The sequence below is a fragment of the Anneissia japonica genome, unplaced genomic scaffold (assembly GCF_011630105.1).
Source record: "Anneissia japonica isolate Jap-2015-1 unplaced genomic scaffold, ASM1163010v1 scaffold287629_len218694_cov150, whole genome shotgun sequence".
Classification (NCBI taxonomy): Eukaryota; Metazoa; Echinodermata; class Crinoidea; order Comatulida; family Comatulidae; genus Anneissia; species Anneissia japonica.
Window position 1 is genome coordinate 43,660 of NW_022755927.1, and position 26,597 is coordinate 70,256.

General features: G+C 33.5%; 1 protein-coding gene across 6 annotated transcripts in view; it reads right to left on the reverse strand.

The window, feature by feature from the left end:
- LOC117123795 (small G protein signaling modulator 3 homolog) overlaps positions 1–26,597 on the reverse strand; it is a 68,796-nt gene that overhangs the window by 28,511 nt on the left and 13,688 nt on the right. For 3 of the 6 annotated variants that reach the window (XM_033269816.1, XM_033269813.1, XM_033269814.1), the window contains exons 2-19: positions 25,838–25,992; positions 25,053–25,119; positions 23,542–23,672; positions 23,058–23,195; positions 22,278–22,334; positions 20,289–20,423; positions 19,091–19,207; positions 18,281–18,359; positions 17,246–17,391; positions 13,400–13,495; positions 12,186–12,254; positions 8,079–8,210; positions 7,232–7,286; positions 6,365–6,495; positions 5,777–5,932; positions 4,138–4,192; positions 2,667–2,775; positions 305–398 (exon numbers count right to left, since the gene is read on the reverse strand). In XM_033269816.1, coding sequence (XP_033125707.1) covers positions 305–398; positions 2,667–2,775; positions 4,138–4,192; positions 5,777–5,932; positions 6,365–6,495; positions 7,232–7,286; positions 8,079–8,210; positions 12,186–12,254; positions 13,400–13,495; positions 17,246–17,391; positions 18,281–18,359; positions 19,091–19,207; positions 20,289–20,423; positions 22,278–22,334; positions 23,058–23,195; positions 23,542–23,672; positions 25,053–25,119; positions 25,838–25,992 — 1,922 coding nt within the window. Of the gene's footprint in view, positions 1–304; positions 399–1,512; positions 1,607–2,666; positions 2,776–4,137; positions 4,193–5,776; positions 5,933–6,364; positions 6,496–7,231; positions 7,287–8,078; positions 8,211–12,185; positions 12,255–13,399; positions 13,496–17,245; positions 17,392–18,280; positions 18,360–19,090; positions 19,208–20,288; positions 20,424–22,277; positions 22,335–23,057; positions 23,196–23,541; positions 23,673–25,052; positions 25,120–25,837; positions 25,993–26,597 lie in introns of all 6 variants that reach the window. The other 3 variants (XM_033269818.1, XM_033269819.1, XM_033269815.1) reach the window with 2 other exon arrangements.

A 26,597-nucleotide genomic window follows, 5' to 3' on the forward strand; every position in this document is an offset into this window, starting at 1 on the left:
GGCTGCTGTTCTTATTCTCTGTTGATATAGCTGTAATACAGCACAATGCTATTAACTGGCCTTAGTTGTTCTATTAACTGGCCTTAATTGTCCTATTAACTGGTCTTAAGTTGTCCTATTAACTGGCCTTAGAGTTCCTATTAACTGGTCTTAGTTGTCCTATTAACTGGTTTTAAGTTGTCCTATTAACTGGTCTAACTTGTCCTATTAACTGATCTTAAGTTGTCCTATTAACTGGCCTTAGTTATCCTATTAACTGGTCTAAGTTGTCCTATTAACTGGTCTTAAGTTGTCACATACTAACCTCTTCTATATAGAGCCATGGATGGCAGGGTCCACCCAGTGTAGACGGCTGCTTCATGCCATGTCCAAAGATTAGCTTCAGGCATGGGCAGAGACTGGTTAGTGACGGAAGAAGAGCAATGGAAGAAGTCCACACCACACACATGTTAACAAAGTGATAAAAGAAATAGAAACATACAATGTTTAGATAAAAAATTACCAGTTAAATAGAAGTATACAACCAAAGAAACACCATAAATAAATTTATCCACATAAAGTTATCAATGTTAAGTATGGTAGTTGTACGTGTTATATAATAATGGTTGAATATAAAATGCATATTGTTAGGACATTCTATAGATTTGAAAAACGAAAAGACAAACTAAAAAAATAATAATTAGTCACTTTCTAAAATACACACTAAGATGCTAAATTGTGCATGGTGGGATCCATCTTCTGTTTTATATAAGCGTTGAAAGCCTTAGATGACAGCAAGAATAATATTTTTGTTGAATATTCTTTAATATGACCTCAAAATATGTATTTAAAATTTCTTAATAAAATGTAGGTACAGCTACAATAGACAAATGTGCACCATTCACACATTCACCTGATGAAGACCAATGTGTGGTTGAAAGCTTGTGTATTTTAAAATGTGTTAGTCTGAAAGTGCTGTTTGGTTTGTCTTCTATTTACTATTTACTGTTCACCTTTGACAGTTGGTAATGATGCTGCCCTCTCCAGTTCAAATCAGCTACTTGAAAATTTTTTAACCTCTTTGATGAAATTGTTCAACCATTGTTAATTGATGTCAAACATTCTTGTTTATTAGAATTAGTATACTACTTATACACCCAAAATTATTGAAGTGATACCAAATAATAAAATGTTTTCAAAAATTAAATAGGATCGTAAGAATATTAGTGGTTACAAGTAACAGGTAAGGTCACAAGAGTCCAAGAGAGGTAAGAAAGATGTGGTATGGCAGATCCAGAGCAGACACAGGTACATTTTACCCACCCCACCCCCTCCCCTATTTTTATTATTAGTAATCCTCTTAAAAAGTCTTAAACTTTTAAAATTTTAGAACTTCCACATGAATATGCCCCCTGCTGTCAATTCTCTGGATCTGCCGCTGTCCAATAATAGCACCTGGATGAAGTAATTTACACCTGTGACGAGTAACTGACACCTGTGGTGAGTAATTAACACCTGTACTCAAGGATTTACCTCTTCTATAAATAGCCATGGGTGGCTGATACCACCAAGCACATGTGGTGCTTTTATGCCGTTCATAAAAATTCTTTTAGCAACCCTACTGAATCTGTTTGTGTAAATGTTAAACATTATATGAATAAGATATGGAAATGATGATCAAAATAATATTAATATAAAAGTATTATGAATAAGTGTAAAAAAAAATATATATAAACTAATATTGAAGTTAATTGCACTAAATATATGCATGACACATCTGCAACAGTGGTGCATCCCGGGGCAGTAAAAGGGGTGTTTGCCCCTGGGCAGCAACCAAAAATATCACTAATGAAATGTGAAATAATTTAGATGAGCAATTAAAATGACTAAAACTCCAAAATGTATAATCCCTAGACCCCAAACAGGTAATAGTAAACCCCAAACATTCTTCTCGATCATAGGGTCTGTCCCCTTCGAACCATAGGTCCTAGACTGTCACTCGCACCCCCCTTGGCAAAAACAACACTGCACGGCCCCTGGAAAATGTACCATTGGGCAAAAATTCATGACGATGCGTGTCATGGTAGCTTTACTCTACCGCCCCCGTCCACTGTTAAATGTGCATTTACTTAAAACATAAAATGTTGTAGCCTTTTATAATTTTTACTTAGGTCTATAATGGTTAGGCTCAAAGCTTCTATTATACAAATCTCGATAATCGTCTAAGATGATTTTTAAACAACAACAATGAATGAGATGGCTTTATAAGCTTACGTTGTTTGCTAAAGCTCATCTCAAGTTTTTTGTATGTTGTAGTTGAGATTGATAAATCCCTACCATGTAAAAAACAATAATATAAAATACATTAAAACACTAATACATAAAATTAACAAAACAATAACCAAGAGATAGGAATTCTCTCTCTGGCACCATTACCCCCAACATAAATTTGCAAATTGTAAAGAGGTTTCCTTGTTAGCATAACACAATGGATTGCCAGTGGTTTTTCAAAAATCTTTTTTTAGTTTAACAGTGGCTTCTACTCTCAATTTTGTTAATGAAAAATTTCTCAATTTTATATTTAAAAATAATAGCTAACAGAGATAATGAATAAAAGTACTATTTCACAATGTTGTATTATGCAAATCTTGAAAAAAAATTTATCTTGTATAATGGAAAAAACTTACGATCCTCGGACGAGATCTGTGATGACCTCTGTGACAGTGTCATCCCCAGCACTTGTGTACATTTTACTTCTTTCATCTAAAAGTTCAACAAATTTTGCTGGAAACCACCCTACAGAATAAATTAATTATATTGCAAGTAACATTAAAGATTTTGTTTTAATATATGATGGACTGATTAAAGTATTGAATTGTTTGGGTAACTTCTTTTTTAAAATCACTGATGTATGAATGAGGTAATGTATGTGTTGAACTGTTAAGAAAATTTAGTCATGAACAGTCATGAACTTGAAAAAAGAATCTTGGTTATCATTGAAAATAATAATAATAATAATAATAATAATAATAATAATAATAATAATAATAATCCCCATCCTGTAGTCCTGGCTGCCGTCATTATCATCATAATCATTAGCAGAATCACATTCATTATTTTCATCAACATCATCATCACTGACATCATTATCATTATCATACTTTTCATATTCTTTAAGATAAAGCCAGACTTTTTTTTATCTTGTTTAGTAAACACACCGACTGCAAATATTTATGATTGTGAATAAAAATAAAATTTTATTTGTGGCCAATTAGCACACACGCGGCCCAAAAAAAGTGGAAATTTCTGAAAATAATTAAAGGTTTTCTTTATTTTCATTACGCCCACCACTGCCTTGAACTCTCCAAAGATAAGATATGTATATTTCTTCCTAATTATATAAATTTGAAGCATTCTACTACGAAGTAGATGCCAATCATGGCATCGGGATGTAGTCCCAAACATCCAACAAGGGAAATAGAATTTACTACTTTACCCAAAAAAAACCATGTTGCACTGATTTACTATGCAGTACCTCATAAATATTAAACAGTAAACGTCTGTCTACATTAGTCATTTCAATCTAGGAGGGTAAATTACACAGTTTGCATACAGTTCACCTATGTAGTGGAATTGATCAATGAAAAGTTGTAATTACCTAATTAAAATTTATGAGGTATAGTAATAAAATATCTCCAAATAATAATAATAATAATAATAATAATAACAATAATAATAAAAATAATAATAATAATAATAATAATAATAATAATAATAATAATAATAATAATACATTTATATAGCCCCAATTCCAGATTGAAGATCAAAGACGCTGAGCGTTATTACCCCTGGTCACTGGATAACCTACAATGGCAAACCAGCACAAAGTGTAATCTTCTCTGCTCCCTGGAAGTATATCTAGTCGTGCGCTATTTATATAGCGCACGAACTAGTACATTTAATGGCACAACATCCTACCAGGTACCCGTTTATACTCTCTAAGGTAGAGAGAGATAAACGTAAATGAAGTGCCTTGCCCAAGGACAAAAGCAACTTGCACAGCGAGTGATTCGAACCCCTGACCTCAAGGTAGGGAGTCCAAACCACAACCGGTGCGCCAACTGCTTCTATAATGGTCTTGTTAACACGTGACCTTACCTCTGAGTCCATTTAATTCTCCAACCCAGCAATGCTCATCCTTCTGTGAAATTATCTACAAAAAATAAAGTATGAAATTATAGATACAAAAAAAGAATAGATTATTAGAAAACATCAGATTAGTGGAAAATGTCATCATTTATGCCCCGTTTAGATTGTAAAATTTTACATGACAAAAACATGACATGCCTAAATATGCCTAAAATATCACATCATGACTGTATATAGGTACATCATGACTATATATGGGCATACAACAGTTTTTTGTCAAATAAAATTTGATTGTCCGGACAGGGGCAGAACAAGTAAAACCTGTATTAATACCTGATGGTTTACAATGAGCAACGAATGTTGGAAGGGCTGGTTAAGGTCCTGATATGCACGATTTAGACCGACTCAGTAGGCAAAAGGTTTAATTAATACTACACTACCGTAGTTTGATAGACACTAGTCTTGGAGCACATAATGCTCTTCCTCAGGTGTAATGTGGTGTAAATGTTAAATCTACAAGGGACCTTTCCGCAAAAGCCCTTTTCGTGAATATAAGGGCGCTTTCGATTTGCGCAACGAAGCAACTCTAGAACGGATTCACTCATGCATGACCGTCCTACGTTTTCTGCACAATGTAGATTTGGCCAAATTGCATCCTAGAATCCACTTAATGTTCTCACATGCGCAGATGAAATGTTAGTGAAGTCATTACGTCAGAAATCTCCCTATTGTTGTTAAGGTCCCACAAATCGACGGTGTAACTGCATCGTACAACGATCCTCCGACCGTCACACAACGAATCCAACTGCGCTCCCTGTGAGCGATAGATGACTCAAGGCCATCGGTAGCAGTCTGAACGGATAATCATTAAAAACGATAAGTTGCGCAAGCGTCGTCGCATTGCGTTCATCATAGAAGTGCGCAGTGAGTGCCTAGCTTAAAACTGTGCGTTTCCTGGCCCTCTTATTAATACTCCAATTATGGAGTAATTTTGTTTTGAAATTTTTAAATTGTATTCATCCTGTTTAACTTTTTTGTGCAATATTTTGATAGTTCTGGTTTAAATTTATTTTAATTCGATTTTTGTAAAATTTTTTGTTATTACTCTTCTGAGTGTCTTTTTTTTTTTCCTATTCTTTTATTAGCCTTTGTAAATAAACATTTAAATTAACAAATAATTAATCAATTTTAATGTACATCATACAATTCTATCTCTTTGTAAATAAATTAAAAATTAATGATAATTAATAATTTAAGCTACATTTTGTACTGTATGTTTAAATTTGTATATTTACTATTTTACTATTTTAATGTTCTGTATTTTCGCCTGTTCTCTTGTATATTTTGTGTGGTTCTGTAACTGTCTCTTATACACGGTGCTTGACACCTGTTCATCCCCTCCTTTTCGCTGCTTTTTGTCTTGTTTTTGAATTGTTCTTGTTTTTTTGCAGTGATGAAGTGTAATAAATAAAAAAAAATAAATAAAATAAAATCTTCTGATTGGTCAATTAAGTTTGATTGACACTCAGGAAAGGTCAATAAATTCTACGCTTACGACCTCACGTAAATGGCAAATTTCAAGTTTGCGCTTGTATAGGTGAATAATTAATAAAATTAATTAATTAATATAAGATGCTCGAATTCTCACTGTTATCACGTCATTTTTGCGGAAGCCTAGTTCATCGTCGTCATGACGTTCAAAGTCCAGGAGTGCTTTTGCTCTCCTCCTCCTCGTTCTCGACACAGCAACAAACTGTTCGTGATCATTTTGGTGACTTCCTAGACTGTAGTCCGGAAGGAGGCTCTGAAAAAGGCATAATTTCACTTCATTCATTTGTTTATTTATAGTTATTCATAAAATTATTATCATATAATAATTACATACATATTATTATTATTATATCATTATTTATTTATTCATGTATTTGTTTACTTGTTCATCTATTTTATGCAATACTTGAATTGGAAACTCATAAAGCTCCCCGATTTTATTTGACTAAAACCTGCGACATACCTCGATATAGTCATGATGACATCACATCATAAGCATAATATATGGACACATCATGACTGATATATGGCCATACAACATATTTTTGTAAAAGAAAGAAAATTTGATAATCTGGACAACCTTAGCATCAGGGAACTTCTGGAAACTTATATTTTTGAACATATTGAGAATTAACAAACAAAAACAAAAACATTATTCTATTAGCAAGTAAAATGTCACACTCACAATTTTGGTGTTCTTTGGGTCAATTTGTTGAAAGTGTCTACCCAGCTGTAAGATAGCTTCTCGTAGGTCTGTTATCAATTCTGTTTGTCTTATGTTCTTAGCTTTTAAGTCTTCTGGTTTTTCATCCTGACCTACATATAAGAAAAAAAACATTCATTTTTAGTTCCCAACAATTGGATGCAATCGTATCTTAGTGATCTACATATTAATTTGTACTTTATGAAATTTGAAACGGCACAAAGCAAGTTATTTTTATACTGTTAAGCACATCGATGCACTAGCATTTTGTGGTATGTATTATAAGTTAACACTTTTATTATTAAACAACTATTTGTGGCAAAGACAAGCCAAACCAGTCACTCGTCGCAAATTGTGTTTCAGAGAAAATAGCAAAAACATGTTAGAATGTGAAATTTTTAAAAATTTATTTTATTTCACTAAACTAAGGTTTATATATTTATACATCATGCTGTGCTGTTATTTTTCCAAATTTCAATGTTAAAACAACACTTTTTAATAATTTTATAATAGTTTCTGCATGAGAAATGCCAGAAATCATAAACTTTGAAGGCTTATTTCTCATATATTGTTCTTTAAACAGCTGTATGCTTAAATGCTTGTAACTTCAGAAGGAAATGTCGGATTTGAACAATTTTTTTACCATTTTATAGCTCTTATTTTACTCTTTTAACCCTATAACAAAATCGAACTCAAAAGACAATTTGGCTTGTCTTTGCCACATTTATTTACATAGTGCATTTTCAGATTTACATCTGTTCAATGTGCTTTACAAAAAATCTTACATAGAAAGACTACAAAAATATACTTAATATATAGAGTATAATAATTAGGAAGACAATGACATACCGAATAAAAGTCCTGTGAAGGATTTCCGCCTGTGCAGATGCCTCTTGTTCAAATGCTGTGCAATACAAAAAAATAAATATGAATTTAATCAATCAATCAATCAATCAATCAATCAATTATATTTATTGTCATTGTTCAGGAGAACAAAGAAATTTGTTTTGCTCTGTGGTAAAAAACACATTCCAAAAGGCAGAACAAACACAAACAAAGAAACAAAGTGCAAAAGTATGGAACATTTACCTACAATTTAGAGCCCTAATTGCTCTAGGAAAGAAACTATTCCTGAATCTAGCCTTAGTGGCTTTCAATGAACGAAAACGTCGACCACTGCGCATCAATTGGAATAGGTTTGAGGCAGGATGAGTTTGGCCACCCATAATAGCCTCTGCCTTTTTAAGAAGCCGATCATGGAAAATGGTTTCCAGAGGCATTTGTTCCAAAACAATGATATGCGTTGCAGTCCTGACGAATCACTTTTAACCATTATTCTATTATATATCAATACATAATTTTTTATGTATTTTATTTTTATGTATTATAATAATAAAACACATTTTTAAAGCACCTATTAAAGTAACTGTGGGGGCAGAGAGTTCCAGAGTTTATATGCAAAAAAGGAAAACATAAAGTATTGAGTGTTATTGTATTGGGCAATCTCAAGCAGTCAATCACTACTGTAGGAATTCACTTTGCTCAGGTTGCTAATTATATAATTTCAAATACAATATAGAAATATTAAAAATATAGTTTTGTGCCTTCATCATGAGGGATATATGTTTAAAAATCAATATTATATTAGAAATGTTTCCATCCAGGTATAACTTAGGCCCTAACTTGTCATACTAACCTGTTTAGGTAGGTTAGTGGTGTTTTCTGGGTTTACAATTGCACCTTGGTCAGCCATTAGATAAGCTAGATGTTTACGGCGATGGGTATCCACAACCACATCTGTCAGTGAGGTAGACGTCTTCATTCCAACCTGAAACAAACACAAGTAGAAAATGTTGAGCACATACTTAAAGGGTAATTTATCCAGCAGCAATGTCATTTATAACAGTTGTGTAAAATTACAAAGTATTACTATGAGAACCTGGGGGGGGGGGGAAGACAACCAGCTAATAACCTATTTTAATCACAATATCTTATGTACCTTTAGATAAATTTAAGTACCAACTTTAGGACTCTAATTTTAACTACTAGCTCATGAATCTACTTTTAAACCACAAGCTAGGAACTTCACTGTTAACTCTTAGATAAGAGTCTACTTTTCACTACCAACAAGACAACTCAATATATAATCAGATATGGCATTAAGAGCCTTATTTTAACCACTTTACTGTTAACCATCAGTTACAATTCCACTATTAAAAACCACATGCTTTTGCAATCAAATAACCACAATCTAAGACTGAAGTTTTAACCACCTGAAAAAATTAAATTTTAACAATAAGCAAAGCATACTCGACTTTTAATTTAAACCAGCTTTTAAACTACTTTCAACCACAAATGAAGTGTCTACTTTTAACCACCAGGTTTACTTTTAACCACCAGGTTTACTTTCAACCACTAGGTTTACTTTCAACCACCAGGTTTACTTTTAACCACCGGGTTTACTTTTAACCACCGGGTTTACTTTTAACCACCAGGTTTACTTTTAACCACCAGGTTTACTTTTAACCACCAGGTTTACTTTTAACCACCAGGTTTACAACCATTAAAAAACCCTAACTGCCAGTTATTAGAACTTCCAGTTTCTCGGTACATTGCATCCACTTAAGAGCTAATCCACCCTAGTTATATTAATATAGTTGTTTTCAGTACTGAAATACAACTGTACTTCTTTGCTCATATGCTGTGACATGTCAGGGTTGCACTTTAAGAAATATATATTATTGGTAGGTGGTTCCTGGAGCAACCATAAATTTAGTCAATGTATGTAATAGTAAAAATGTGGACTATTAAGAAACTAAACAGAATAAGAATTAAGATGGTAAAACGACAAGCTGTTATGAAGGACACTACAAAGTACTTGGTATCTTTTGTACTTAAATCAGCATAAAGCATTGTTAATTAGATTACTGATAGAATCTTGCAACTACTCAGGAAAACCATCACACTAGCTGACAGGCTCAGTGCTAGAAAAAATATGTTAAAGTGATAGACAAAGAAGGAGATGGCTAAAAATATAATAACTTAATAGACAGGCTAATAATAACTACACCATCATTGAAGATAGAAAAGTTGTGGTACAGAAAGTTATATTCTAGGCAGGCTAATACAGACATCAAGATAGTAAAACAATTGTGGGATGATAAAAGTGTAGATAATGTAAAAAAAAAATGATTAAAAATGGCTTCTCTATGACAAACTGTATGGTTAACACATATTCAAATTCCCAAAAATGCAAATTGTCAAGTAAACAAGAATGTATTCCTATATCCACCGTCAGTGGAACCCCTATGTCTGTACTACAACACCATTCTTGAGTCACATGTGCATGGGAAACTTTGTATAGTTGTCTGCTTATCAATTTAGTCCAAATAATGATATTTAAACAGGAAAATAACATGCATTTTCCTTTGATGAAGAGGCCTATTGAAATGATAAAAAATAATAAAGCCAATGAATGTACAGCAGATTGAAGACATGTAGGCCTATTATTATTATTATAACTCCCAATGTAACTGAAAGACAAGTAGCAAATTCAAAGTGGGGGGAAGGAACCCTTAATTTTGCTGCTACTTGTAATGTGACTACTTTGTTACATGTGCTACAACTACCTTGTATGTGGTGCTACTTTGCCCACATATTGAAACTTGCTGCTACTTGTGCATCAATGTGTTTTAACTGCTTTCTTCAGAAAAATTGTGTTGCCATTATTAAACACTACATGCTACAGCCTTTGCAACTATTACTACAACTACTACTCCTGTCTACCTCTGCTTTTGTATTCACACGACATTTATAGCAATTCCCTTTGTCAATGATCTTTGCTACTGCTGTTATTTCCCCATATTCCTTTGATAATTCATTGATTATAATTACCTTTTGCTGTTATTACTAACCATGCAGCTGTTACAAATAAAGTACTCTAGAGTAATTCTAAATAGACTGTGTTATCATAGACAGAGAAAGCAATACATTTTGACTAGCAAAAGTATTTTTACATGTTACCTAAAAAAACATTGGTTATACAAAATATTTTTTGGTTGTCCCAGTTAGTTGTGTTTATAATTAGCTAGGCAACTTGCACCATTTTAAACTAAAATTGCAGGTAATTTTTTTTTGTAAATTATAATTTGTGAGAATACTTTCATTTATTTATACACAGTTGATTCTATTTAAATAAATTAGCATAACCTTTGTCAGAATCATATTGATTTTGCTTCCAATGCATGTTTCATTTATTTGACATAGGAGGTAGCATTCAACTGAGTTGAAAGTTGAAGAAACATTAACATTTTTTCAGTGGCATATCTTGGAGTTGTGAAATGGGGAAGGGCTGATGATTAGGTGAGGGGCGCTTGAGTGACTTTATATTTCTCCCTTTGCTTTTTTGCCCCCCCCCGGCACACATCGCACATACCCACTCGATACACCACTGCACAAAATTAATATGAAATGAAAACCAAACAATATTATTTTCATCACTGCTACTTATTTTTAAGTAGGTTCCTATAAAATTGAAAATATTCTTCTTCCAATTAATGACTAACTTCATTGTTGAATGTTCTAGTTCAAAGGTCATTATAAATCTGCATGTAATCTGCATGAATTGAATCACTTTTTTAGTTTTTATTAAAATTTGGAGTAATGTTCAAAGGGATTGTTGTTATGTAAGAATCTGCTAATTGACAACCCCTTTTATATGTATAAAAACATTAGATTTTCAAGGAAAACCTCAAACAATAATTCAGAGAGAGGGGCAAATAATATGGCATTTAAATACCCGAAGACTGTTTATGAACAGCACTCTTGAGTTGAAACTTAGAAAAAAGGAATACCTAAACAAAGTTTGCAAAAAAAAATTAATGCATAACAAAAGTATTGTTTGCAGATCAAATAGCATGGTTCAATAAAAAAAAAAAAAAAAACCTCTTGAAAATGAAAAATAAGATTTCAGAAATTCAGAATGATGATGAAGAAAATTAGTAATCAACAAAATACTTGGCAATGTTGAACTGAAAAAGCTTGAGCCAGACCTAAGCTCTGTCGGCACTAACAAACTTTATGTGACAAATTTGTGTGATATGCCCATATATAGACAAGGATGATGTCATATTATACCCAAATATGGGCTTAGCATAGTTTTTTGTCACATAAAATTTGTTAAAGTCATTTGTGACATCATCACTGTGGAAATTATTATACTTAGGTTAATAGATGAATGCATTCCAAAAATTCCTTCGGGTCTTGCAGATCAACAGAAATTCTTTTCATGTGTTAATCTAACCTTTGTATAATAATTTCCACTAGTGTATGATACGCAACTATACTAATTGCTTAATAGTGTGGCCAAAATATTGGAAGAATTAAAATGTGGTTGAAAAAAAAATGAATATATTCACTTCATAAAACTCATCATTTTTTCAAGTCCTTAATGAAAAAGTTAGCACCACATTCTGTGGCTGTGCAAAGCATCGATTCTGTGAGCATTTCTAAAGCCGGACACTTACTGCGTTGTACGATGGCTGTACGACCGTCATATGACAAATCCACATTTGCTTCTGGCGAGCGATAGACAACGCAACGCCGTCTATTGATTGTCAGTGGAAATCTGAACGAATTCTCATTAAAAAGATGATCCGTTGGGTCCGCGTCTTCGTGTGCGTTCTTTGTCACATTGCCGTCGCGTCGCCGTTTCGCGCGTAGTGAGTAACCGGCTTAAGTTATGCAGTCAAAATCATGTTGGCATGATGTATAGTACTGCGCACAATGTAATTGCGGAACTTACGAAGCAAAAGGCACAGGGATCTAGCAAACAATCCGTTTGCATGAACACCAATCTTATGTCCTCCATCACCTATTAAAAACACTCAACCAGTCAACTAATTTTTTTAAAAGAATCTATTTAAATAGTTTTTTTTTTTCAACTTGAATGGTGTTTGTATGTTTTTATCATGTTGCAACAATGTAATTTCCCGATGAATGAAAGCAATGCAAGTTTCTGTCCACACTAACAAATTGTCAATATGTCACACCTTCTTTGCCTTGATTGGTCAATTTTACTGGTTTCTCGTTTTTGATTGGTTAGTTAAAAGTTACTTTAATTCTGGTACATGGTCCCTATGGACAAATCGATGTTTCAACTCCTTCATGGAAATGTTGATCTTTTTTTTTTTTTAGCGTTATTATTATATTAAGTATTTATATACAACGTACTCTTATTAGCAAATTGTACATGACAAATAAATGTGATATGCCCATATTCGAGTGTAATGCGACATTATCATGCCCAAATATGGGCACATCACACAAGTTTGTCACATACAGTGGATTAGCTTTAAAGAACCTTGGGAGTAGGGGTTGTGTCTTATCATGAGAAAATTCTTTGGGTGTGTCTGAGTTGTGTGCTTGGGTTTAATGAGATGATGTGGCGCTACATAAAGCTTGGGAGCGGGGCTGTGTCTTAAGGTGTCAACAATCTTTGGGTGAGCATCTAAGTTGTGTGCTTGGGTTTATTGGAATGATGTGATATTACATGAAGCTTGGGAGTGCGCTTATCTTATCGCGAGATAAATCTTTTGGGGGGCATCCAAATTGTGTACTTGTGTTTAATGAGATGATGTGGCGCAACATGAAGCTTGAGGGTGGGGTTGTTTCCTATCTTGAGAACAATATTTGGGTGTGTATCTGAGTTGTGTGCTTGGGTTTAATGAGATGATATAGTGCTACATGAAGTTTGGGAGTGGGGCTGTGTCTTATCGTGAGAAAAATATTTGGGTGGGTATCTAAGTTTTGTGCTTGAGATTGCTCAGGTAATGCGATATAAACAAACATGTTATGCATATAGTTTTTTTTTATGTAGATTAGTTCTACTCACTGAAAAATTAAATAGGCAGCAAATTTTTAAAAAAATTCAGGTTCATGGGGAAAAACCCTTCCTGCTTGCAAAAACATAGCATGGCATATACAGCAAAAGTATGAAATAAATAATCAAATGTTTACCATGATCAATTTCCGAACATCATCAATTTCTCCTGGAAGATCTGATAAGGCATTGAATATCTGTGCTGAATTCTCCAACTCAAGCAATTCTTCTTCCTAAATTGACAGAATAAAAATCGAAAAAAGTGTAAAGAAAAAAATGCAAGAACCACTCTGTAAATAAATAAGATAAATTGAAAAATAGATTTCAGATGTTCCAAAATATTGGCTGGCAATGGCATGGGTCTGGGCAGAGTTTCTGTTTGTTTTCATTGTTCTCTTGGAATTTTTACTCTGCAATTACTGTACTTCTAATAAGGAATAGGGCATGAGAAAAGGGAGGAGTGGGGGAAGGGAGGGAGAATGAGGAAGGGAGAAAGGAGAGGGGTGGATAAAGGGAGAGGAGGTGGGAAGGGGTGGGGAAATTCACAGTTGAACACAGAAAAGGTGGTTTAAGAGCTCATTGGCTAATCGGTAACCCCTAGGCCCATAAAAAGGGAGTGGGATTTCGGGGGTTTTGGCTGAACTCCAATTTTTGCCTAGTTTACTACTGTAGTAATACTTTATCATCAATTTGTTTTAATATTAAAGAAACACTTCTGGGTTTGAATTACCCTACAGGAATTCCCCCCCCCCCCTTCCCATCAACCTGGTTACAGGCTTACCTCTACTATACTACTCTTTACATTATGTCAAAAATAAATGCTTTTTATCATATAAAAAGCTTGTATATTGTGGTTGTAATATCAAACTGATAATTATGTAAATGTAGAGTATTGAGATATGACATCATGAGTAGAAAAAATTGGTTTGACCATCTGTGCAAATATTAAATGCATTCTAATAAAATAATGCAAATAAAAGTATTATTTTCTAAAGAAATAATATTATCACTGATATTCATCATAACAAAACTACTGTTTTAGAGTGTGCTTTTTTCATATTTATTTCATTTTAACTAGCAGATATAACTAATTTCATAATTTGAATTGCTTACATTATACTCGGTTTGTACTCAATGTTAAGCTAATAAAATATGTCGACAAATTGAAATGTTTACTTTGTATATTTACATAAGTTGGTTTTCTGTTGAAAAAAGAGAAGATATTTATCCTACCAATTAAGGCCATGCAAGTCAATACGGAGGGAGAATTTTTTTTTATTTTTATTTTTTTTAATCAGTAATGAAACCACCTCATTGATACATGCCAAGCCTTCAAATCCCCCATAGAGCGCAGGCCTCATGTAAATGGTGGCTGACTTTGCCAGATCTTCCAGTGTAGTGTTTGATCAGGTGGAATTTATACGAATAAACAAATGAAAAACAAAATAATTACACCAAAAAAAAAAAAAGCCTAGGCCTTGCCGAAGTTGATTTATAGGCGGAAAGACGATATTTTTCCTGACTGTTGGCAAAAAAAAAATAATAAATTGGTTAATTGATTTTTTTTTTTTTCATTTTGGGAGAGGATGATCAACAACTTATTTTATTTTTACATGGCATTACATAACATTTAAATAGTACTATTCCCATATTCAACTTATTTTTTTGTACATGGCATTACATTACATTTAAATAGTATTATTCCAATATTTTTTTAAACAGATACATGCATGTTACCAACAGAAGCCACAAAAAACTGAAGGTGGTTTAAAAAGAACTTTTATTTTACTTTATGATATATTGAACATTTTGCCATTGCCACACCTAATGAAATGCAGTAACACACTCTCAATAGCTTGTGATTTGTTAGACATATAGTTCTTTGTCTATACCTTGATCTATGGGAAATAATGCCCCAAGAACAACAATAACAAAAACAAATAAAAACAATAGTAACAACAATATAAAAGACAACTATTCAAACAAATAGTAACATCAAAAATACTAATGGCAATACTAAACACCAATAACATAAATAATATGTTTACGTATATTTCTCCGTGTTTCATGAGTTGCCTTGTTGTTGTGTATCCATTTGTACTACACTTTTTTGATTGGCCTATTTAAATTTTCGTCTGTTAATTTTGACATTTAATTTCACCATACATTTTACAGCATTTTTTGTTTGATCCTACAAGGTACCCACTTGTACATTTGGATGCAGAGAGACAATAGATAAAGTGCGTTGCCCAATGTGAAAAGCATAAGAGATAACTCCTGACCTCAAGGGCGAAAAGCAGAACCACAACCGCTACGCCTAACCACGCCCACAAATAAGGACTAGGAGGAAAAATAATGGTAACAACAATAATTAGGAACGAAGGTAGCTTTACTACTACTAATTTGCTGTATAATAACTACATTCTTGAAATAAGAATAATTTCAGTTATTTTAATGATAAAAGTGGTAATGAAGCCATGTTAGTCTAAACAGTATACAAAGAAAATTAAAAGGCAGCACTCTGAGACTAACTTAGATGTTATTTATTTAACACAAGCTTTCGTTATTTTAATGACACTAAAGACATCAATCTCCTTATATATGTGATATAAATATTGATTTTTCATGAGGGGAATGGTGAAATCTATTTCCCCAAGTTAATATGGGGATACAGTAGTACACTAGGCTACAGTCTCCATATCACCGAGGAGTTAGATTTCATTGTTCAATTGATTGTACAAGGCCTAAAAAAAGGAATGGAAAGAGTAACCACCACATAGGCCTAAGCCCTAAGCCTATTTCCTAGGCCTAGGCAGTCAAAGGGCCAAACTTTCTCGTCGTAGAAGTGGCAGTCCCTTTTACTGCCATGTGTGTCATAAATTACACGACGACGTTATAAGTGGGGCCTAGAGATTACATCACAATACACACAAAAAAATGTATAAACTTTCATTCAACCTACATCATAGAAGTAATGCTTGAAGTTATTACCCACTTTTTAACCAATCAGATGACTGTAATCTACTGTATGTATGCAGTATAAAATAATATTTAACAATTACTCAATTTCAAATATACTCACTGTTACTGGATACATCATTGTTTACCATCACAAACTGGAGAGGTCAAAGTTCACTGTGTGCTAACACACAATTTTGGCAAAAATTCATCTCCTACAGACTACAAATATATTCCAATGCTTAAAAATATCCTCTATACTAATATCATTCGACTCAATGATTCGTGCAGACAATCACTAACATTTGCTTCCATATGGTTCAACATTCCTAGGCTTATGAACAGGTTGTTACTGCACACAATAGTTGTATAATAATAAGCTGATTAGCCAATTCTATTTGTTGATAAGCTTACGATTCAGAAACAGATGGTCCCAACTGGAATTAATGGTTCAAAAACTAGATAATCATACAAAAAAATATTTGGTATATTTTGAGGGAGAAGTCAATGCTGCTTTTCCTACTGAAGGCTAAATAGTAAATGTTATTGTTACACGTCGATACATGCCATCTGGTGTTAGTAATTATGATTGAGTGTGTAGGAGGACTTATAGGTCAAATCATTTAAATGTGGAACAATGGTAAAGGTGCAGGCTTTCAATTACAAGATATGGGGTTCTGTCTGGCACTACCACTCAGAGGGAAGGCCAAATCCTCAGGGCCCAAGTTCCGCAGCAGCCCGAGACAAAAAAAAAATTGTTTCAATATTTTGATCCACTCTTAGTTTATGTAATGGTTTGAATTAGGAATTTAACTACATGCAATGTTGAAAGATAACCACCACTATGGGCTCTGCCTCTGGACCTTGTTGGGTGCCTTAGCAAGCCCCCAAACCCCTGCTTTTGGAACCCCGGCAGCAGGGCCTTTGGATTAGAAACATCCCACATTAGCACAAACTACAACTCCACAATCAATTTTTCATAAATGTTTAAAAGTGAAGGCCTACTATAGATAAATCAAACCTACCTTCATTTTAAGCATACCCAGTGCCACTTGGAAGAGTACAACAGATCCCTCACTAAAGAACATGTCCCAAATACTGAGTAGTACCTTGATGTGTACTACACTAGCAAATGCCGTCAAAAACCAATGTAAGGTTATCAGTGACAGCTCTGAAAATGAAATGTATTATCAACAATATGAGTAAAATAATAGATTGGATTGGATTGGAATTATTCGATTGTAAACACCAGGATAGCTCACGAAAGTCTGGAAGAAGACTTATTTCCAGTGGGGTCCTTCTGGTGGTGACTGGGCAGTACACCAGCAGACAATCCCCTACTCTTTTCCGAAGGGTGTACTGTGTACTTTAACGTACACATGGGCCATAAATGCACACGGGACTTAACGGCTTAAACGTCTTATCCGAAAGACGATGCGCTATTGTAACTTGTATTTCAGCCCTCCAGCTGAACACAAGTAGAGGCAGCGACGGGAATTGAACCAGGGACCTAGAGATCTCCACGGTTCAGCGCACACACAGTGGCTACCACCAGATTTAGCCAACTGAGCTAAGCTGCTCACACTTAATATATGATATATAGTACTAAAATACTACTTGATGTTACAGAAATTAGTTAATATACTATTATACCTCATTATGCAAAGATAATGATGTATTCACTATTAATGAAGAAGCAGTGGATACAGCTGAAAGTTCCCATACTTCGGAGGCTTCTATGGCAACAATAATAATAATAATAATAATAATAATTTAGGCATATACAGTGCATTATGATTAAGCCTCAATGCGCTTAACAATAAATATGTAAATGCCAGGAGGAATAATTTAAGAAAAGTACATGTTAAAAAGGTGAGTTTTTAAAGCTGCCTTAAAATCAACAATGGAAGTTGCCTGTTGGATTGTACCATGGGGTAACATATCACTCAAATATTATAAGCACTCACACATTAGAATTTATTTTAGTGTACACACTAATCATAATTCTATTTTCCAGAGGCAAAACCCAATAAGCAAAAAGATCAATTTCAGTAGCTAACCTATGTCATGATTTTGAAGCTGCTTGTCGAGCTGGGGAAGGTAACTGACTAGCAACTGTCGCAGCACTCTTTGGTCAGCCTATTCAGAGAAAAAAAAATACATACATCTGTTTATAGAACAGTTTTTGAGAAATCAGCCTTCAAAGTTTACAATTACAGCTTATGGTTCTGGGCCAATTGTGTACACGGGCCTACAGTTTAGAGTTCATATCCAAAAAGACTTGTTTAACCACCGGAACCAAAGTCAAGCGTGCTATTCAAACCAATGCTAATATTATGGCTGTAGGTCGTGGCGCCCATGCCTTAACCACTCGGCCATTCATCTCGCCTAGTACACCAAAGATGTTTCAAACATCAAAGGTTTTTTTTAATTGATCAAATAAATTTTTTCATTATTAATGGAAAAATAACATTATAGATAATTATTTTGAGCATAGTTATATTTTACATTAATTTTGGATCAAACTTTGAAGCATGGCTTGTGTTAGTTGATCCTAAAAGCTAGCAGTTGTTCCTTAGTTATGACCCAGTTAGTTAGCCTTCAATGGTGGATCCAAGAATTCAAAATAGAGGGCCCACGGAGGGACTTTCAGAAATATAGGGTCCATCCATCTCAGCCCCACCATAGTTGGGGCTGAGGTAAGAAAATGTACGATTACGGTATTCTCAGACTTAAATTTGAATATAATTTCAATTTTTCCCCATTTTTTAAATAATGTTTAAAAATGGGGGGGGGGGCACCTCGGCTGGCTAGGCTCCCCCTGAATCTGCCACTGGCTGTAGTTATGGATGGTTTATCATCGTGTTTACCTGGACACCGAGTAAAGTAGTGGAGTAGTACGATGCTGGTACCAAATCTTCTATTATTGCACACATCATCCAGAACGCATCCTCTTCTTCGAGGAACAAGAGCAGCGAGGCTGCCATCTACAATAAACAACACAACTGGTAATGAATCAACAAGCAGATGTAGAAACATCTATAATACGACAGCAGTGAACACGTTTCTAGTTTTTACACACCATCTAACTTGGTAAAATGTAGCAACATTTTCGGATCTGGACTAATCATACTTCGAAAAAACGGATACCAATATCACATCAGAGTCTTTTCCAAAAGGCTTATGTCATTGCAACCAGCATTCACAGTCAATCAACATGATCGAGAGATCAGGATGTTTATGTTTGTGATATTGAAAGGATGAACCGAGGCACATGACAATCATGGCTTGAAGTAGGTATCCCAATGAGAAAATTCAAATTTATTATTTTGAATAATTTTTTAATATTACATCTAAAGAACTCATTGCACTGATCATTTTCCAGTTTAAACTATTCAAATCCGACACAAAGTTTGAAAGTTACGGCCCCTTGAAGATGGTAAAAAAAAGGTACATTTTCTCGATTGGAATTTGAAGGGGCATAATTTTAAATTCAGTAACAGAAAATGCTTAATTTTTACAAATACCCTAGATCTTATGGAGTTTTGTGTGTCTATAATTTTCTGGCTCAGTCTTTAATGTTGCCTTGTAGAGCTCTGGAGTCTCACCCGTACATAATTTTTGTGTCTCAAAAATTAAATAAATTTAAAACTGGCTTTTGAAATCGTCGTTTCCAAAAGGTTTATGCTCCGATTATACAGTAAATTTGAAAAAAAAGAAATAATTGTCTGAATCTAATTGAAGTTTTGAAACTGCAAATTTGTATAGCTAGCTAACCTAATTAGAACTCTAACAATAATAATAAATGCTTGCGGTACTTTCACATACAATAGATAGTTCTGAAAAGAATTGTTTTGTTGAAAGTGTCTCGACATTCCGATTGAATTGCTTCGCTGTGACGACTGGAGGGACTCATTTGAAATGCCTTGACACTCTCCTCAATAAAAACAACAGTTAATTTAGAACTATTTATATGGTTTACTGCAAACATTCAATACAATTGTAATGTTTGCCATGCAACTATATTTCCCCTTAGCATTCTTAATACTAACTCAATACTACACTTACAACGCCTGTGCCTTGACAATAGCCAATGTCTGGGTATAGCCACGCAAGGGCCCGCAGGATCCGCCGTAACCGCGGGACACCTGTTGAGTGCTTTGAACTAAAACATACATTGCTTGGCATCGTACGAAGTAAATCCTAAAAGAAAATAACTAATATTAATAAATGATATATGTAAACTGTCAATCAATTTAAAATATCAATCAATAATCAATCACTCAATTGAGGAAAATGTACAAATGTGTTAGATGAAAAAAAGGCTATACTCCAATTAGAGAACATCATTTTGATGAAAAATATTAATATACCGTATTTATTTGAATAAACGTCCGCTTTGAATAAACACCCTCTAGACCCCCATTTGGAAAAAAATACCGCCCTCAAATAAACACCCAAAAGGCTCAAATATATACTCCCCCCACCCAAAATGACTGTAAATAAATCTAATGGAAACAGTATCATTCTCAACACACTCTAAAAATGTTCTATTCCAGTAGAAATACTTTTTTTTTTAACCTGGTTGAGATCAGTAGGTTTTTATGATCACGCAATCACATTTTGGCAGTAATCATGTGTTTTAGTTCCACATTTACAGTGGAAATTAAGGGGTGCTAATTTGAGTATATACATATCCATTTTACACCCAAAAAAATAAATCGCCTCCTTTGAATAAACTCCCCCTCAAAACCATTCTCAACAACAAACTACCTCCCCCCACCATCCCTGGGGTGTTTATTCGAATAAATATGATATTATAAATGACTATGGGGAGGAGAGAAACAACAACTGCTGCTTTGAAAATGAAATATTAATATCTATTTGTAATTCCAATATATAAATTTTAATTATCTCCACTTTATATTGTTGTTTATTCTTCGTTGAAAATATCGCTGTATAGGAGAACAATTTTAATTACTAATTTTCTTAATATTGTTGACAGCAATAAATGTCTTATGATTTTGAATATGTACAAGCTATTCAAATCAACTCATATCAATTGTTATTAATAACAGCAATCTGCCTACACAGTTTACAGGAAAAGGAAAGGGTATGTCCATTGAAAAGGGTGTGTTATTAAATATGCTATTATCCTTATCAGCAATCTGTCTGTTTGTGGTTGTTATCTATTGCCGGTATGTAATCAGTTAGTAAATTTGTACAAAGTGATACAGGAATTGTTGATATACTCCCAAGCAACAGCAGCATAATTTAGTTGTTTGCTTTTTTTTTTTTTTGGATTTACTTTGGTTTATTGTTTTTTTTTTATGTATGTTTTATGTGAATGCATTTCAGACCTTTCCAAATAAAATAAAACCAAGTGCACCAGGTTGGGTATAAAGTAAATTTTAGTAGTAGTATTTCATAAATTTAGACATAACAAGTCAATTGCAAATCCCTGTGTAGAAATACAGATTTATATTATCTTCAGATTCTCTTCTAACACATTTTTAGCTATAAATTATTACAACACTAAGTCTGTCAAAGAGATGTATGTGTGGAAAAAGATAATGATTGGTTATACATTTTTTAAACCCTTAAGATGACAGAAGCCTTTCAACAAAGTGCACGTAAGGCATGTGAATAATGTGCATAGCTCCCTCTAGACTAAATATTAAAAGTTGATGGTTTCATAATGTCTCTTTATATTAGAAATGAGACCATGTGTAATTATCCTTCTGAAGGCTGTATCCATACTATCAAATTTTATGTGACAAATTTGTCTGATGTGCCCATATATGAGCATTATGATGTCATATTATCTCCAAATATGGGCATATCACATTTATCTGTCAAACAAAATATTAATAGTGTGGACAAAGTCTTACACATGATGGTAAACATAATAATCACTGAATGCTTTAAACTTATTTTTCATTTTCCCATTTTTATATGTTGCCTTTCAATTTTTATTATAGCCATTCATGTGATGGTAAACTTTATAACAAACCTAAAGGTTTAATCTTGTTGTAGTTTTCATTTTGTATAGCTTACCTTTTCAATTTGTTTCGCTGTTAATGTGTGATCACCACTGCTGGCCTTTATCACTTCCTATTGTAGGAATACAGGAAATGTTAACAACAACGAATTGGTTTAGATGAGATCTTAATGCAACAGCCAACATGCAGTGGCGTATCTGGAAGTCTTGAAATGAGGGGGCCTGATTGGGAGGGGGGATCGAAAAGGTGAAGGGGGGCTCAATGATCAGTTGAGGGGCCCTAATTCGCAAAATATGGTGATTTTAGGTAGTTAACTTTTTTTGGGGTGGAGGGGATAAGCCACTGCCAACATGGTCATGCAACAATAATAGTACAGGCCGTTTAAATACGAGGTTCAGGTGTTGGATTATGGCCAGTCACAAAAAAGAACCCAGGATGTTTGAATTTCCAATATGCATTAACTGAAAGATGAGATTAGGCTCACCAAAATATTTTCATAACTGGGATGACTAGTTGAACTACCAAAATATGCCTCTCATACTTTTACATTATATTTACATGATGACATTATTCAAAAGGCATAGTTTTGCTTTATAAAGTTACCAATGTAAATAAAGGCATTAGATATTTTCAATGTTTATATCCTGCATAACAATATCATGCTTTGTTAAGCTCAGTCCTGGTTAATAAATTTTCTTTAACAAAAAACTTTTGTATGGCCATATATAGTCATAATATCATCATATTCTTGACCATATTTGGGCATGTCATATGATTTTGACAAACAAAATTTGATGGTCAGGACAGGCCAGAAAAAAAAACTTTCTTTCCTCACCTTATATGTGGTTTCACTTTCTTTCTTTTTTAGTAAAGCACCGGAGAATCGCATCCAAAGTTGAGGGCGCATGCTATGTGGGATACCGGACTTGATCATACCCCGAAGCTTGTCTGTTAATGGAAGCTTAAGATCCACCTAAAAGAAAGACAGAAGAACATTTTACAAACAAATTAAATCATTTACACTTCGTAGCAAGGCTGAACTTGAAACACTGAACATTGCAGTAAAATGTTCTATCATTGCAATTATAATGTAAACTGGAGAAATTAAATATTGGGCTGCCATAGGAATCAAAACAACAACCTTTTAAAGAAAAGATCAGACACTCATCCAACCTCCCCTCCCCCCCCCCTCACCACCAACCTTTAACAGACCTAGATGGTAATAGTTGTAATACAAATACAAATGTAAGTATACAAAACTTATCACACTACTGTCAAATTTCAGAATCTTTTTCAGTTAGGTTATTCATAAAACTTACCTGGTCCCACGTGAAGTCCCCAACCTCTGTGTTGTGCGAAAACTCAAAGTATGCAACCCATTTCAGGCGGTACTGTGGTTCCTCTATAAACGGCTCGCTTAGAAGTTTACTAGAATTTGGCTCAGCACCATCTAAAAATAAATGAAGAAATTAATCAAACAATTCAATCAATCATTCCAAATTGAATCAGCATACAAATAATCCATGTACCATAGTAAAGATGTAGATCACTGTCTGAAAGAAATGAAAATGCTTTGAAACTGCACATTCAATTGCACAAAATACTAGTAACTAACATAGAACAAACGTTACTCTGAAAAAAGAAAGAGAGGCCATGCTTCGACGTTTCGACCTTTATCGGGTCATCTTCAGGAACTAAATACAGTTTGTAAAACTACAGATATTTTTAAATTAGAGAATATAAACAAAGAGAATAATACATATAAACAACATTATCGCTTAAAATAAAAAATATCAGGCTCAAATATTATCAAAACAGATTTTTTTTTTCTTTTTTTTTTTTTTTGTAATTTGGATGCACCACCAAATTGTGAGTGCCACTAAACCAAGTGTTTCTGAAAAAGTTCACATTTCAGTAACTCTTCACAATGGACACACAAATATTATTTATTTTTTTATATATTGTACGATAAAAACAATACAATATGTGATTAGAGAAGGTATAAAAATATACTAATTCTATAAAATGTATACAAATTATTGTTTGCATGTAATAAGAAAAATAATGAATGTGATAGCAAAATGATTTAAAAGACACCAAAATATCAACAAAAAAGACAGCTTTAAAATAAAGAGTGAAAGCAGAATTAATGTTTACAGGAAGCTAGAAAATGGGAGAGCAAAAGCACAGTTGGACTGACAATGGAATGACCTGGTTATTGCACTCAAAAAACAAAACACCAATGCCAATCCACAGCTGTCACTTTTAAAGGTTAAACTCCGAAAGCCCTGGCCAGACTATTAAATTTAAATTGACAAAAACATGTGACATGTCTAAATATGGTCACAATGACATCACATTATGACCATATATAGGCACATCTGGGCATAAACCAGGTTGTTTTTGAAAACTAAATAACCTAGAGAGCTTTCCGAATAATTTTATCCTCTATTTTTTAATTTATTCATATCTAATAATACATTGTAACTTGACAACAAAAAAGAAAGGTCTGTATTACCATGGTGCCAACTATTTCAAAGTTTAAACACTTTTTTCTGAGCTTCATCTCTTATTGTTACTTTATGGTATTTAGGATTTATTTCATTGTTACATTTTGTCATTAATTTGTAATATTTTTGTGATGCCTATAATATATACTTATGTCATCGTATACCTTGTGTTGAACAAGTGGAAGAAGTTGAATTGAAAAAATACCTCTCACAATTATAAATATTCATATTCAGGTTTTTTTTAATGATTGATTTAAAACTTGGTAATAAATAACAGAGGTTGAAACAATTGCTGATAGTAGTTGAAATGAACACCTTACCCTCTTCTTCTACTCGAAAACCAAACTCATCATATCGAAATTCGGATGGGCCTCTCGAGTCTTCAGTCTAAAAAATATGACACAAGAAAAAGGGTGAAAATCACCACACACAGGCTAGTCTGGACTGTAGCACGTACACAGTCAATTTGTTTTGGACTTTCTGATATGGTTATTCCCTTTCCAATTAAACTTGATTAAATAATATAATGGCATAAATTCAATGATTGGATCTGAGCAAACATGACATGAATACATTTACATTTACCTATTACCAGAAGGGTCCCTCCTAAACTATAATTCTCTAATTGGAACTTGCCCGCATATCTTAAATATATCTTTAAAAAGACCTACAATACTGTCTGTTTTAAAATTAGAAAAATCCTTCAAGAATTTAATAAAACATTGAATTTCTTATTTAAAATAAATGAATATGTTGTCAATTTCTAATGAGACACATTCAGAACATAATACAGTTATTACCTTATTTTCAATTTTTAATTAAAGGCTAAACGCTGTCCAAACTATCAAATTTTATTTAGACAGAGACATGACATGTCTAAATATGGTCATGATGACATCACATCATGACCAAATATAGGCACATCATCACTATATATGGGCATACAACAGATTTTTTTTTTTGCAAAAGAAAATGTGACAGTGTGGACAGACTATCAAATTTTATTTGACAAAAGGACATGCCTAAATATGGTGATGATGACATCACATAATGACCATATATAGGCACATCATCACTATATATGGACATACAACAGTTTACTTACCTCTGCTAATTGTGCTAGAATATCCTGAGGCCACATAGATGGTATAAGAGCTGAGAATGGACCGCCAGGTGAGGGCGACAGTCCACCTGTAGATGATCGTCGTGTTTTGCCCATCTTGCCGTCTAATTCCTCTTCATCTTCTGATAAGGTTTCAGCTACAATATAAAAAGAATTAGGGAAATGATATTTTCTTTTTTTAGATATTTCTGTCTGTGTTAGGAGAATATATTTACTGTAATAAGATTTCAGCTAAAATAAAAAGAATTGATATATTTGGCCACGCTTTAAAAAAATAGATTCTCGTTCTAATATTTAAAAAAAAAAAGGAGAATGACGTCACGTTTTTAAGTATAATTATTATAAACATATTTGTACATAATATTACACTTTTATTTTTACTATTTAGGTCTGAGAGATCTCTTCAATCATCGGAACCAAAATGGAGGGGTTTATAAAAGAACCAGGATATCAGGCAAGTTGGCTCAAGGATTTAGGGTGTGATGGAATCAGGATGTTGGGCTTGGCAGATCCAGAGTTTAGGCCAAGGAACACACAAGCCAGACTTTTTAAATCAACCATAAAGACAAAATATAGAAATATGTATTTTTTTTTTTAATTTTCACAAAAATAGGCACAAACTACATACATATAAATATACTGTACAAAAACTAATTTGTACAAGTGTGCCTCTTTCACAAACAAGTAGAAACCTTATTGCACCTCTCCTTGGTAATGACAACAAAATATGTAATTAAATCTA